The sequence below is a fragment of the Elephas maximus genome, chromosome 3 (assembly GCF_024166365.1).
Source record: "Elephas maximus indicus isolate mEleMax1 chromosome 3, mEleMax1 primary haplotype, whole genome shotgun sequence".
NCBI lineage: Eukaryota > Metazoa > Chordata > Mammalia > Proboscidea > Elephantidae > Elephas > Elephas maximus.
In genome coordinates this window covers 139106838-139120777 of record NC_064821.1, presented here as the reverse complement: position 1 = coordinate 139120777, position 13940 = coordinate 139106838, and the positions used below count along the sequence as shown (strand labels likewise).

Genomic DNA, 13940 nt, shown 5'->3' with positions numbered 1-13940 from the left:
ATGGTATTTTCAGTCGCATCATATGCATGTGAAAGCTGGACAATGAATAAGGAAGAATGGAGAAGAATTGACGCCTCTGAATTGTGGTGTTGGCGAAGAATATTGAATATACCATGGACTGCTAAAAGAATGAACAAATCTGTCTTGGAAGAAGTGCGGCCAGAATGCTCCTTAGAGGCAAGCATGGCGAGAGTGCGTCTTACATGCTTTGGGTATGTTGTCAGGAGGGATCAGTCCCTGGAAAAGGACATTGTGCTTGGCAGGGTATAGGGTCAGCGGAAGAAAGGAAGACCCTCAACGAGGTGGATTGACACAGTGGCTGCAACAATAAGCTCAAGCATAAGAACGATTGTAAGGATGGCGCAGGACGGGGCAGTGTTTCGTTCTGTTGTGCATAGGGTCGCTATGAGTTGGAACGGACTCAACGGCACCTAACAACAACATACCATTAAATATCATGATATAAAGCTCACCTGAATCATGAAATACCCAAGCTTTAAGGAGAGAAAAAACAGCAGGAATATTCCTGATACTGCCTATTTAGAAAGAAAAATAATAGATGGACTTTAATATGTACTAGCATTAAATGGTTAGTTTTATAATATATTAATACAGAGATATATGTATGAAATAATGGGACCTTAACAATTGCTACACACTGGAAAAACTGGGAAGAACTACATACTAATCTTCGTAAAATCTGCCCTTTTTTCTTCTTGTATAAGAAAAACACAATGCTGGGTATCGCTGAGAAGTTATATTAAAAATAAAGCATTTTCAAAAACTATAAATAAAGACTGTAGTATGATGGATCACTTTTGTGTGGCCTTTCTAGCCATGGTCTTGTAACTCCCACCCAGGTGATTGGGCGAGACTGTGTGATATGTAATTGTGGACCACCAAGCGGATGGAGCCCTGGTTAAGAGTGGTTAAGAGCTATGGATGCTAACCAAAAGGTCAGCAGTTCAAATCCACCAGTAGCTCCTTGGGAACGCTACGAGCAGTTCTGCTCTGTCCTACAGGGTCACTATGAGTCAGAACTGACTCAATAGCAAGGGGCTTGGATTTTAAGGGAATTGGTCAGTTTTGCCATCCTGCTGGTCTTGAGGTGAGCCATCCCAGAGGTGGGAAAAAGAAGCACCCACCACCACCAAGGAAGAACAGCCAAGGTCTAGCATGTCCTTTGCACCCAGGATCCCTGTGCTGAGAAGCTCTTGGAAGCAGGAGGCCAAGAGAGAGAGAGCGAGCAGTAACACTGAAGATAGAGAGAAGCAGTGGCAGGAGAGACCTGGCAGCAGAGACCTGGCAGCAGGAGACAGCACAGAGGGCTTCTCAGCTGACAGAGAAAAAAAGCTGAGTGCTTTTGGGCAGAGACCTAGGAACAGGGAGAGGCATACCTGCTAGCATGGCTAGGAAGAGGTTGTCCTGATGCAAGAACTGTATCCTGGGCAGTCTTGAACCTGAATCGTAACCTGTTACTTCCCTAAAAAACCTCTTAATACCGAGTACTGTCTGTGAGTTCTGTGTGGCCACTGAAATGAATTATTGAACCTACCAGAGAAGTAGAGAGTGCCATGGAAGGGACATTTGATGTCAGAATTGGTAAAGATGGTGGAGAAAAGAGGCATGTCTGACCTCCACCTCATAGGAATCAGCCTTGGGCTGTTGATATTGACTCTCCTTCCCTTTTGTGAAGTTAGAAGAGGTCAGACATCTCCCCCACGTTGTTTTTACAAAGACCATAACAGATCTCTTTAAAAAATAGTATACAAAAGTACTCTGATTTAACTAATAAAAACAATCATACTAATGTTATAGAAACAAGTAATATGATTTAGGATAAAATTTCTACTGAAGAGTTTGAATAAAATTATTTTATCTGCATTAATGTGTGTCTTAGTTACATAGTGCTGCTGTAAGAAATAACCACAAATGGGTGGCTTTTAAAGAACAGAAATTTATTTTCTCACAGTTCTAGAGGCTACAAGTCCAACTGAGGGTTTCGACCCTGTCAATTCCTTGTTCATAGCCATGGGCATTCCTTGGTTCCTTGGCTTGACACCTGTCTTCTCCAGTATGTGTTTAAATCTAATGTGCTCTTTTTATAAGTCAGAGTTAATGTGATTTAGGACACGTCCTACATTGATAAGGCCTCATTAACATAACAAAGCAACCTTTATTTCCAGACGTGATTACAAACACAGGTATAAAAACTAAACCAAACCCACTGCCATCTAGTTGAGTCAATTCCAACTCATGGCAAACCTATAGGACAGAGTAGAACTGACCCATAAGGTTTTCAAGGAGCACCTGGTGGATTTGAACTGCTGAACTTTGGGTTAGCAGCTGTAGCTCTTAACCACTATGCCTCTGGGGTTTCCAACACAGGTATAGGGGTTAGAATTCCAATATTTTGGGGGACATAACTCAATCCATAACAATGTGTAATTGTAAATGTTTGTGTGTAACTAAATTAAAAAAGAAATTGTTTTATGTAAGAATTTTTTTCATTTTTCTACATTTCAAAAAAAATTGTATGTTCATTGGGAAAAAATGAAGATTTTCACTGTTTCTGGGTCATTTTATATTTAGTCAGATATAATATTGTTTGAGGAGCCCTGATAGTGCACTGGTTAAGCACTAACCAAAACGTCAGCAGTTTCAGCCCACTAGTGCACCCACAGGAGAAAAGACCTGGTGACCTGTCCTGTAAAGAAACCCTACAGGTCAGTTCTATTCTGTCTTATAGGGTCACTGTGAATCGGAACCTGCTTGACAGCACACAAGAACAACAACAACAATATTTCTTTAGATACAAACACAAGGGTATGCTCTTGTGCACGTCCTGGTAAACGACCAAGGGGAACTCCAGTCCCAGATGACCCACAAAACCGAGGAAACTCTACTAAGTTGATTATTCCAATGAATTCAATCAAGTTACATTACAACTATACTGCATTTACATACAGAGTCAAGCCCTAAGTTTTGTAAACAATAATATTTATAACTTTAACTTTAAAATATGTTTGACATACATGTGGATGGAATCTAGCATGCATTTAATGTAACGCTAACATGAATAATAATTTAATATAAAACTAACATAGCAAACATCCAAAAATACTGGAAATATTAATATTTATCTAACATGAAAAGTTTTAATTTATATATCAAGTGAGTTTCATGTTTTATTGTCTGTTGCACGGATCTTAGTGCTTGATATTACTCTACATATGCTAATAAATGAGGTATTAGGCACATTAAGAGTATGCAAAATTCATTATTTCTCATGCAACATATGTTTCTGCTTCGCAACAATGAGTGTGTTTCTAAATTTGTCTTCTAAGAAAGCAACAAAGGGCATTTATCAGAGCATTACATTTATATTTTGTCAGAATATTTACACATCTCTGTGTAAGGAAATTGAACGATTCCTCAAGAAAATAAATTAATATTTACGTAATAAAATTATGTAAATGTATTTTATTTTCCATTTCCCTCCAAACTGACCTTCTTTTAAGAAATTGATTGATATTGTTATGGCACACAAAACAAACTTGCTTGTCAAGAAGTGGAGCTACATCAATTATGTGTGTATATCTGAATATGGTAGTTGAGCAATTGGACAAAGAAATAAAATGCACATTTTGTAAATTTTGTATATGATAAAGATTATATTTTCCTTTTCATTTTGGACCCATTGGGTATAACCTCACATTCAGTTCTCTAATTGACCACATAAGAACAAGTGGCACTATAATCATGTGGCTCCTGATGTATCTGGTCCTATCCTGTGCAAAGCCAACCAAAACACGTCTTCAGATTGATCATGCCCTTGTATTTAGATCATGTTCTTTGTAATGGCTCTCACCCCAGTCAGTTATCAGCAGTAGTCGGAGGAACACTGAAGACACAGCATCAAAGGATAGAAAGTGAGTGCGTAAGTTTTTAAGTGTTATTTCAAGAAGAAAAATGCTCATGGAGATCTACAAAGGACCCGCCAAGAAACATTGTATGAACAACGAATGAAATTATTTCCAACTTCCTTGTTAGTACTATTTCTTTTAATTACCTCAGACCTAAGAACAAAAATACATGTTCCAAATTAAGTTTTTTACGTACTAATTTTCAAACACAAATTTTTGTGTTAACGTCAAAAGTTAAATGCAAATTTAATTTTGTAAATTTTACTTCTTGTGTAAGTTTTATTTTTATCCAATTAGTCAAACTTATTTGCCACAGTACAAGAAATATAAAAAGTGATATAATTTTATGTACAGGTAGAATGAAAGGGCAACAACTAAGTGGAACACAAAAACAGAAGCTCATAGAAGAAGAAAGAAAAAGATTTGTGAATCTCTAAATCACCATCATACCATTGTTTTTATTAGTAGATTACTTCTGTAAAGCGTATGTAATTTTCTCAATTCAAAGGGGTCAATCCTTCTTTGGTCTTCCTTATTCATTCTCCAGCTCGATCTAATTAAAAAGAGACTGAAAATTCCAATTCATCACACTTCTTCCCTTGCAGACAAGGTAACACCCTGAACATGGCCTCAGAGATCCACATGCCAGGCCCAATGTGCCTCATTGAGAACATTAATGAGCAACTGATGGTTAATCAGGGAGCTCTGAAGATCCTGTCTGCCATTACTCAGCCTGTAGTAGTGGTGGCTATCGTGGGCCTCTACCGCACAGGCAAATCCTACCTGATGAACAAGCTAGCTGGCAAGAAAGAGGGTAAGTGGCACCAGCAAAGCTCTGCTGATTCCCTCCTGCCTATTCACAGTGTTCAACATCAAATATGGCGATGTAAGCAGAGAAAGTATAGAGATGGGAGGAATATTGAAAACTAACTTTACTTCCATAGTTGGGACACTTGTCTTCATGCTGTTCTGATGGATAAGAGTCAGCTCACTCTCTGTTCTCACTTTGCTTTAGTTACCCCCTTTTTTTAAAAAAAAAAAAAGTATAAATCTTCTTTTCCTGGATAGAGTATGGTAGTAATAAAGATAATTAATTCAAATAATAAGACATTTACTAATACGTTCATACAGTAATAGCAAGCTTCCACTGATTTTTAAAAAAAAAAAAAAAGTAGGTAAGCTAAAAGGTTTCAATCTGTATTGGATATTTCCCTATTCTTCTGGTTTTAGTTAAGAGCAATACTGGTTGTGGTTTCAGTCATCTCTCCTAGCCTTGGTTACTTTAACTCTTAGCTCAATTTAAAGAATTTGCTGCTATTAAATCTCTATCCCTAATATACCGTGGCAGGCTTCTCCCTGGGCTCCACAGTGCAGTCTCACACCAAGGGAATCTGGATGTGGTGTTTGCCTCACCCCAAGATGCCGAACCACACCCTAGTTCTGCTGGACACTGAGGGCCTGGGAGATGTAGAGAAGGTAAGGAAGGAGGATTCAATTTTGGATTAAGACCCTCATTTCTGAATGTCCTCTCCACTATTTAGTTTTTCATTATTAAAAAGCTTCCACTTAACCATAATATAAATTTTTATTCCCATTTACATGTTATGAGGCCAAGTTTAGCAATCAGAAGCAAAAAAAGTATTCATAAGCCACATTCTAGCACAAGAGCATAATGATCAGGAGATCATTACCCCTAAGCCGTGAGATAAGCCCATCAACCCAGTAGCACAAACAGTACAAATATAATCAACGACATGAGTCTTAGCCTACAGGGAACACTACTTAAGTTTTGGGGTTCTGAAGTCTTTAGAATTTCTGTTCAAATCTACACTCTGTTATTAACTCGGTTGCCTTAGCAAATTATTTGACTTCTTTGAGACTCAGCTTTCTGGTCTGCAAACGGACATAACAGGTCTGTACCAGCTTCACAGTAGTGTTCTGAATGTTTAATAGGTAGTGTAAAGTGTCAGGTACAAAATAATTGATCAGTAAAATAAAAGGAAGTAGTATCACTCTTATATAAGCCAATTTTGCTATTGAAAAGAGACAGAGAAAAAAATTAAATTGTATTTAAGACTTTGGAATGCCCACTGACCTTGAGTATTTTGCAATTATCTGCCAGTGGTCATAAGAGGGCCTGGTGAGCTGATAAACTATGAATCATTGAAACCAAAACTACTAATGACTAATTGACAAAAATCCAAAGCCGACAGACTATGATTTATACATGGATTTGTGTTCCCTTTATAGATCATTAGCCTAAAATATCTCTAATTAAATAAGCACACTTTACCACTGCTAACCTGGTAAATTCCATGAGAATGGAACATATTCCTAGCCCAAATGTGTTCTGACCTCCAGGGAGACAATGAGAATGACTCCTGGATCTTTGCCCTGGCCATCCTCCTGAGCAGCACCTTCGTGTACAATAGCATAGGAACCATCAACCAGCAGGCCATGGACCAACTGCAGTATCCTTTTATGGTCAAGGACAGCCCCAAAGCCAGAGGGGATACCTGTATTAATAAACTTGCTGCCTGATTATGAATCCAGTGCTGGGAAAGAGCCCATGTACCTGCTGCTAAACTGACATGGGTTAAGAACAAAGGCAAGATCAAAGTTTTGGAATGTGTGGAACTAATATAGGATGAGGGGCCCTATTAATTTTACCATTTTTTCCTTAGCTAGCTATTCAGCTATGTGACAGAGCTGTCAGATCGAATCAGGGCAAAATCCTCACCTGATGCAAACCCGGTCAAGGATTCAGCTGACTTTGTGAGCTTCTTTCCAGACTTTGTGTGGACTCTGAGAGATTTCTCCCTGGACTTGGAAGCAAATGGACAATCCATCACAGCAGACGAGTACTTGGAGAATTCCCTGAAGCTAAAGCCAGGTAATAGGGACTTATGGCTAGAAAGAGCAGCACAAAACACTAGAAACTATCATTTTTGAGTGTTTGTTTATATTTAAACTTTTCTATTTCTTTTCAGCTAGCAATTCCTAAGAATCAGTGTTTGTTAAATACCTGAATTAATAGATTCAATTTTAAATTACACCACTTGGCAACTAACAACAACAGCAACTTCCCTGTTCTAAATAAAGTTTCTTTTTCTTTCACCATTCCCTCTACTGGGATCAGGTTAAGTTCCTCTCCCTCAATGGGTTTGTGAAGCTGTATTTAGCCAAAGAATAAGGAATAGAAGAGACATCTTTTGGAAGGAAACAGTTTACATTCAAGCAAGAACTGTATACTAGCCCAGGGGTTGGCAAACTACAGCCCACAGGCAGAATGTAGGCCAAACCCAGCCTGCCAGCTGTGTTTGTAAATAAAATTTTATTGGAATACAGTTGTGCTCACTTATTTATATATTGTCTATGGGTTGTTTTTGTGTTACAATAACAGAGTTGAGATGTTTTGAAAGAGACCATCTGGCCTGCAAAGTGCAAAAATATTTACTCTTTGGTCCTATTGCAAAAAAAGTTTACCAGCCCCTTTCTTAGGAGATGCTCTTTTTATTTTTCTTCAGACACCAACCAAAAAGATAAAAATTTTAACCTGCCCCGACTCTGTGTCCGGAAGTTCTTCCCAAAGAAGAAATGTTTTACTTTCTATCCACCGACCGAGTGGACGAAGCTTGCCCAGCTCAAGACATTGCCGGATAATGAGCTATATCCTAAATTTGTGCAACAAGTTGCAGAATTCTGTTCCTACATCTTCAGCCATTCTGAGGTCAAGACTCTTTCAGGAGGCATCCAGGTTAATGGACCTCGTGAGTGCTCTTCCAATCATTCTACTCATTATTAAGTATAAGATGGGGTGAAATAACGTCCACCTTTTTTCTAGTATTAGTATCAGCTTAGGGAAAAGTAAAGTGTATTGCTATTCTGGTGTTCAATCCAGCTGGTACCAACATTTCTAATAGATCTTGTTGGTCAAATCTCTTTGGTAGGAAAATATAGGGTAGGCCAAAGCAAAGAAACTCTATCACTCAATATGGACCTAGTCAGCTGGACCTGCACTGTCCAATACAGTAGCCACTAGAGTTGTGTGACTGTTTATATTTAACTGTAAATTAAGTAAAATTAAAAATTCAGGTCACAAGGACACATTTCAAGGACTCAATAGCTACATTTTGCTAATAGGTAACATTTCGGACAGCACAGATATACATTTTCATCATCACAGAAAGTTTTTGTGGAAGAATGAATTAGGCTGAACAAAATGGAGCAATCATTTTAATTCAGATAACATCATTTTCTCCCACAAACATTGATCGAATGCTTGCTGTAGGCCAGGACTGATGATACAGACCTAAATGAGGAAAGAATAGTTCCTGTCCTAATGGTCCTTGAGGATAAAATGCATGTAACATTAGATAAACACAAGCCTGTTTCATCTAGAACAGGAATGTTCAGCTGACAGTGTGTATGCATTTCACCTGGGGAAGTTGTCAAAGGGCAGCTCTGATTCAGTAGATCTTGGGAAGGGCCGTAGATTCTGCATTTCTAGCCAGCTTCCAGGCAATGCTGATGCTTTTGGTACTGTGGGGCAAACAGTTGTTAACAGACTTGTTCAGAATTACACAGAATGGAGAGGTGTCCTCACACCACCTGCAGTGAATATCATCATTTGTTCTCTAATTGAAGGTCTGGCGAGCCTGGTACAGACCTATGTCAATGCCATCAGCAGTGGGGATCTGCCCTGCATGGAGAGCGCAGTCCTGGCCTTGGCCCAGACAGAGAACTCGGCTGCAGTGCAAAAGGCCCTTGCCCACTATGACCAGCAGATGGGCCAGAAGGTGTGGCTGCCCACGGAAACCCTCCAGGAGCTTCTGGACCTGCACAGGGCCAGTGAGAGAGAAGCCGTCGAGGTCTTCATGAAGAACTCCTTCAAGGATGTGGACCAAAAATTCCAGAAGGAATTAGGGGTAACTTTTTTTTTCTCTCTTTAGTTTACACAAAATAGGATATTAGAAAGCAAAATACTACTAATAAATGAAATGAGTATTTATTTTGAGAGGATCAATTCTCAATAGGCTTTAAAACATTAACCACCCAATTATAATTATAATAAGAGAACCTATTTTATTATTATGGACTCAAAGCTTCAGGAATAAGCTAATAATGTTCCCGTTAATTTAACTGAACACATTTTAGTAACAACCAGAACTTCTAATCCAAATAAATGCCTTCTGATATTAGGCCAATTTCATATTATAGCCAAAACCATGGATGGTTATAATCTTAGTTACTTTGAGTAGGCTTACATTGTACCACATTTTGTCCATGTGCAATCACTGGTCCAATTTGAGAAACTGTAACTCACCTGTAAAAGTGCGGCATAAAGCTAGCACTCTCCGCTCTGAACATCATCTCCAATGGAAAGGGAATTCAGTAGAAAGTCAGAATTGGAGGAAGGAGATTGTTGCATTGGGTATTTGTACGCTTTTTTTTTTTTTAGGGTCATAGACATTTGGGGGAAACCTTTCCAGAAGTTCTGAGGGCTTGTTAACATCTTTTCCCTGTTGTTCTCTTTACTCTCTATTTTTACATTAAAGACCAAGCTAGAAAAAAAGCTGGATGACTTTTGCAAAGAGAATATGCAAGCATCATCGAATCGTTGCTCAGCTTTACTTCAGGATATTTTCAGTCCTCTAGAAGAGGAAATGAAGCAGGGAGTTTATTCTAAACCTGGGGGGTATCATCTCCTCCTTGAGAAGACACAACAGCTGAAGGAGAAGTACCTGCAGCAACCCAGGAAGGGGATTCAGGTAACCAGGATTTGTCATTTCTGCAGCAGAGGTGCCTCTTTCAAACACCAGTGTGATCAAGGGTAATTACACCCAAAAGGACCTTACTCTCTGCATGGCATGCACTCTTTCCTTCAATAAACATGTACAGTGATCCTGTTAAACCAGGTATGCCCTAGGTGCTCATCAAAAGGAGTACACTCAACACATATTTGAGTTATAAATTTAATTATCAAATTGATCTCCAGGTTGTTGTTGTAAACCCCTGTTATGTTGTCATTAGGTGCCATTGAGTCAGTTTCCACTCATAGCAAACCCATCTAACACAGTAGAACAACAACTCATAGGGCTTTCATGGCTGTATTCTTTATGGAAACAGATCACCAGGTCTTTCTCCCGCGGTGTTACAGGGTGGGTTTGAACTGCCAGTCTTTGAGTTAGCATGCAAAGGCTTAACTGTTGTCCCACAAGGGCTCCTTCCCTCTATTATGGCTGGTATTGATGATACTTTTATGTTGCAAGAGACACAGCCTAAGGACGGTCACTTAAGCAAAATAGTAATTCATTGGTTTAGGCTTCAAACTGACTTTAAGGAGAGCTGGATCCGAGAATACAATGTCATCATCTCTTTCTCTATTATTTCTCATCCAACTCTTCACTTCTCTTTCATTCATTCTCTCACTGTCTCCATTCATCTAATCTTCTTTCTCCATGATGGCTTCATTGTTTAGCAAGCTCTCCCCATATGAGCCCACAGCATCAACAACTCCAAACTTGGAGCCCTTTTGAGCACTCTAAAAAGGATTGAGGCTCTCTTTTTCCTACTATCTATATCAGCCTCCTCTAAATGACTCTGATTAGCGGGGTGATCTGACTGGCCAGCCTGGAACATGTGCTCACCTGTGACAGGGAGGCTTCTCCTGGGCCAGCCCCACCAGAGCCAAGAGGAGCAGTTCCTAGAGGAAAAGATGTTGGGCTGACAACACAGGAACAAATGCTTACAGCCATTTCCTACTGCCAACTCTGTGTTCTCTGGCTCCTAAGGCTACAGAGATTCTGCAGAAATACTTGCTGTCTAAGGAGTCTGCGATGGATGCAATTCTACAGACAGACCGGACTCTCACAGAAAAGGAAAAGGATATTGAAGGTGAGGAGACAGTCAAGAGACCAAATAGCTTTCACAATCTCTTAAAGTTTAAATAACTTGACTGGGTAAATCTGACGTCATTAAACTAGAGCAAGAACAGCAAAGATGTTTCTTTGCGCCTGAAACCATCTCCAGCATTATGGTTGCCGAGAAAGATAAATCATCCAAGGAATTTCATGTATGAAGTAACAATAACAAATATATGGGAAAGAAAAAGGAGGTAACACTGCAACTCTACTTGATTTTCTCTTCTTTTTCTCCTCAGTGGAACGGGTAAAAGCTGAATCTGCCCAGGCTTTAGCAGAAATGTTGCAGGACTTCCAAGTACAGCATCAGCAGATAATTGAGGAGAAAGAAAAGAGTCATCAGGAGATGGTGAAAAAATTGACTGAGAAGATGGAGAGGGAAAAGGCCCAGTTGTTGAAAGAGCAAATGAGGACCCTAGATCTTAAACTTAAGGTAATTAATTGCAGCATCTTGTGGTTCTGTTTTCTTTTCACTCTCCCGGATCAGGAGTCCTGGTGGCACAGTGGTTAAGAGCTATGACTACTAACCAAAAGGTCAGTAGGTTGAATCCATAAGCCTTTCCTTGGAAACCCTGTGGGGAAGTTCTACTCTTGTCCTATAGGGTTGCTGTGAGTTGAAATCAACTTGATGGCAATGGGTTTTTCTCCCTGATTACAACTTATTGTGGCAGTGAGAACACAAATCCCAGAAGGACCTTGTTTATCCGCTTATAATTTTTTATCTCTGGCTGTCTGACTCACCTGGCCCCTGCCTATGTCTGGTTATTAAGTTTTTTATTTTCATTTATGTTAAAATCTGATCCTTTACCTGCATACAAAAGAAAAAAAAAAACTGGTTGCTGTCTAGCCAATTCCAACTCATAGTGACCCTATAGGACAGAATAGAACTGCCCCATAGCTTTCCAAAAAGCAGCTGGTGGATTCGAACTGCTGACCTATTGGTTAGCAGCCAAACACTTAACCACTATGCCAGCAGGGCCCCTTTATCAGTAAATGGTAGCTATTACCTACTAGCATTGTAGGCATTGTAAAAGTTTTTTATATGCATTTTATATGAAGCAAGAGCTACTATATCCTTATTCCATTGGAAAAGAAAAACACAGGTTCAGAGAGATTAAATAACTTTCACTGGGTCATATAGTTTACTAAGATATCTGATGTATTTTCATCCCTTAGTAAAGTCTGCAGCATTTGTTTTTGTTTTTTCCTAATGTCACACCAGGTATGGCTTTAGCTCTAAGAAAACCTTTATGAGCAGAAGAGTTCCTCAACCCTCTGACCCCTTTGACCACACCTGTGTGACTATCTGCCTATCCTAACTATTTTCTCTGCCATGCTCCAAGTTTGCGTTGAGCCTGGAATTCTCTGCAGAAATCCAGTATGGCCAATCTGTGATGCTGATTTCATTGCCAGTCTTCTGCTATCCATGCCAAGCTGTGGATGCATAGATAAAATTCCCTGATCCAAGGTTCTGACACCACATCAGATTTTGAGAATGCTTGTGTGTGTATATCATATGTGTGTGGGTGAGTGCATAAAAGAGTCTGTAATTCGTAGATAAGATTTGAATCCAAACATATGATTAAGATTGCCCATAAAGACTGTGTACAATTAGTAGGAAAGATTAAGACTGGTATTTTAGGTTCAACAATATCTCAGGAGATATGAGCTGAAAATCCTTCTTCAACTAAAGAAGACCCAGGAAAAGTAATCACAGAGGTAGGATGCCCAAGGGAAAGTATAATGAATGTTAGAGGTGGAAAAAATTTCAGGAAGAAATGAAATACTAAAAAATGAACAAATGTGGAAACTAGATAGAAGGTAGAGATCTTACTTAATGCTACACTTATATTAAGTCTCCATTCATCTTTCTTTAGGAACAGGCCCAACTCCTCAAAGAAGGATTCCAAGAAGACATGAGAGAGTATCAAGATAAGATATACGATCTCCAGGAGAAGATAAACACACAAGAAAAATGTATCATAAGTTAGAAATCTAAAGAATAGACCTCTCCTGTCACTCTTATCAAGGCATAACTTAAGCAGCTTTAGAATTTAGAACAAATATTATTACATTTGATAATAATTAGGTCTTGCATTTTCATAACACCAAAAATTTACAAAGATAGCCTATGATTGAATTTGTGTTCATTTCCTAAAGAGATTTTAAATTGTGTAACAAGTATGCATTTCACCTTTATACCAACATAGGAGGTGTCATGAGTTGGTACCATTCAGGGGAAGTTTATTCTTCCAAAGGATCAACAGTTGACAAATGGATACTAATCAAAGTCTTAGGTAAAAGTCTCAAGATACAGTTGGGCATCAATTTGTCCAAGCATACAATAGATCCCAATGGCACAAGAAACCATCCTAGCTTCTTAATGAAGACAAGGTACAGTTCTCCATTGGTTGAAGATTGCAGTCAGGGAGCAATAATGTGATTTCTGGGCATTGGCAATACCCAGTCATCACTGATGGCTTCCAAATTAAAGCAAACAGCATTATAGAGAGATCTAGAATCTCTATATAATCTCCACGGGAAATGAGAGAAACCATTACTTGGAGTAGGAGTTAGGTCATGTACAAATATACTAAAGAAGGAAACCATCCCTTCTTGCTCCATTCACCCAGATTATAAATTGTGACATTTTAGAACTTCAGACAATTGACACTGGACTAAATAGAGTAACATGATGACAACTACGTATCGTGCATTTATTCCAATGTATGTAAAATTCACTTTAAATGGTGATGGAAAATTTGTTAGAAAATTGAGCTCTTTTAATCGTTTAATTGTTTTTAATCCTAATTTCATGTATGAAGTAACAATAACAAATATATGGGAAAGAAAAAGGAGGTAACACTGCAACTCTACTTGATTTTCTCTTCTTTTTCTCCTCAGTGGAACGGGTAAAAGCTGAATCTGCCCAGGCTTCAGCAGAAATGTTGCAGGACTTCCAAGTACAGCAGCAGCAGATAATTGAGGAGAAAGAAAAGAGTCATCAGGAGATGGTGAAAAAATTGACTGAGAAGATGGAGAGGGAACAGGCCCAGCTGTTGGAAGAGCAAAGAAGGATCCTAGATCTTAA

General features: G+C 39.0%; 1 protein-coding gene across 1 annotated transcript in view; it reads left to right on the top strand.

Annotated features, from left to right (window-relative positions):
• The window catches only part of LOC126071562 (guanylate-binding protein 1-like), a 103054-nt gene extending 90165 nt beyond the window's left edge, over positions 1-12889 (top strand). The window contains exons 4-13 of the mRNA XM_049875757.1: positions 4532-4740; positions 5275-5402; positions 6288-6397; positions 6623-6819; positions 7454-7696; positions 8574-8854; positions 9485-9697; positions 10721-10823; positions 11089-11282; positions 12727-12889. Coding sequence (XP_049731714.1) covers positions 4551-4740; positions 5275-5402; positions 6288-6397; positions 6623-6819; positions 7454-7696; positions 8574-8854; positions 9485-9697; positions 10721-10823; positions 11089-11282; positions 12727-12840 — 1773 coding nt within the window. The 5' untranslated portion in view covers positions 4532-4550 and the 3' untranslated portion in view covers positions 12841-12889. The remainder of the gene's footprint in view (positions 1-4531; positions 4741-5274; positions 5403-6287; positions 6398-6622; positions 6820-7453; positions 7697-8573; positions 8855-9484; positions 9698-10720; positions 10824-11088; positions 11283-12726) is intronic.
• Positions 12890-13940: the final 1051 nt, after the last annotated feature.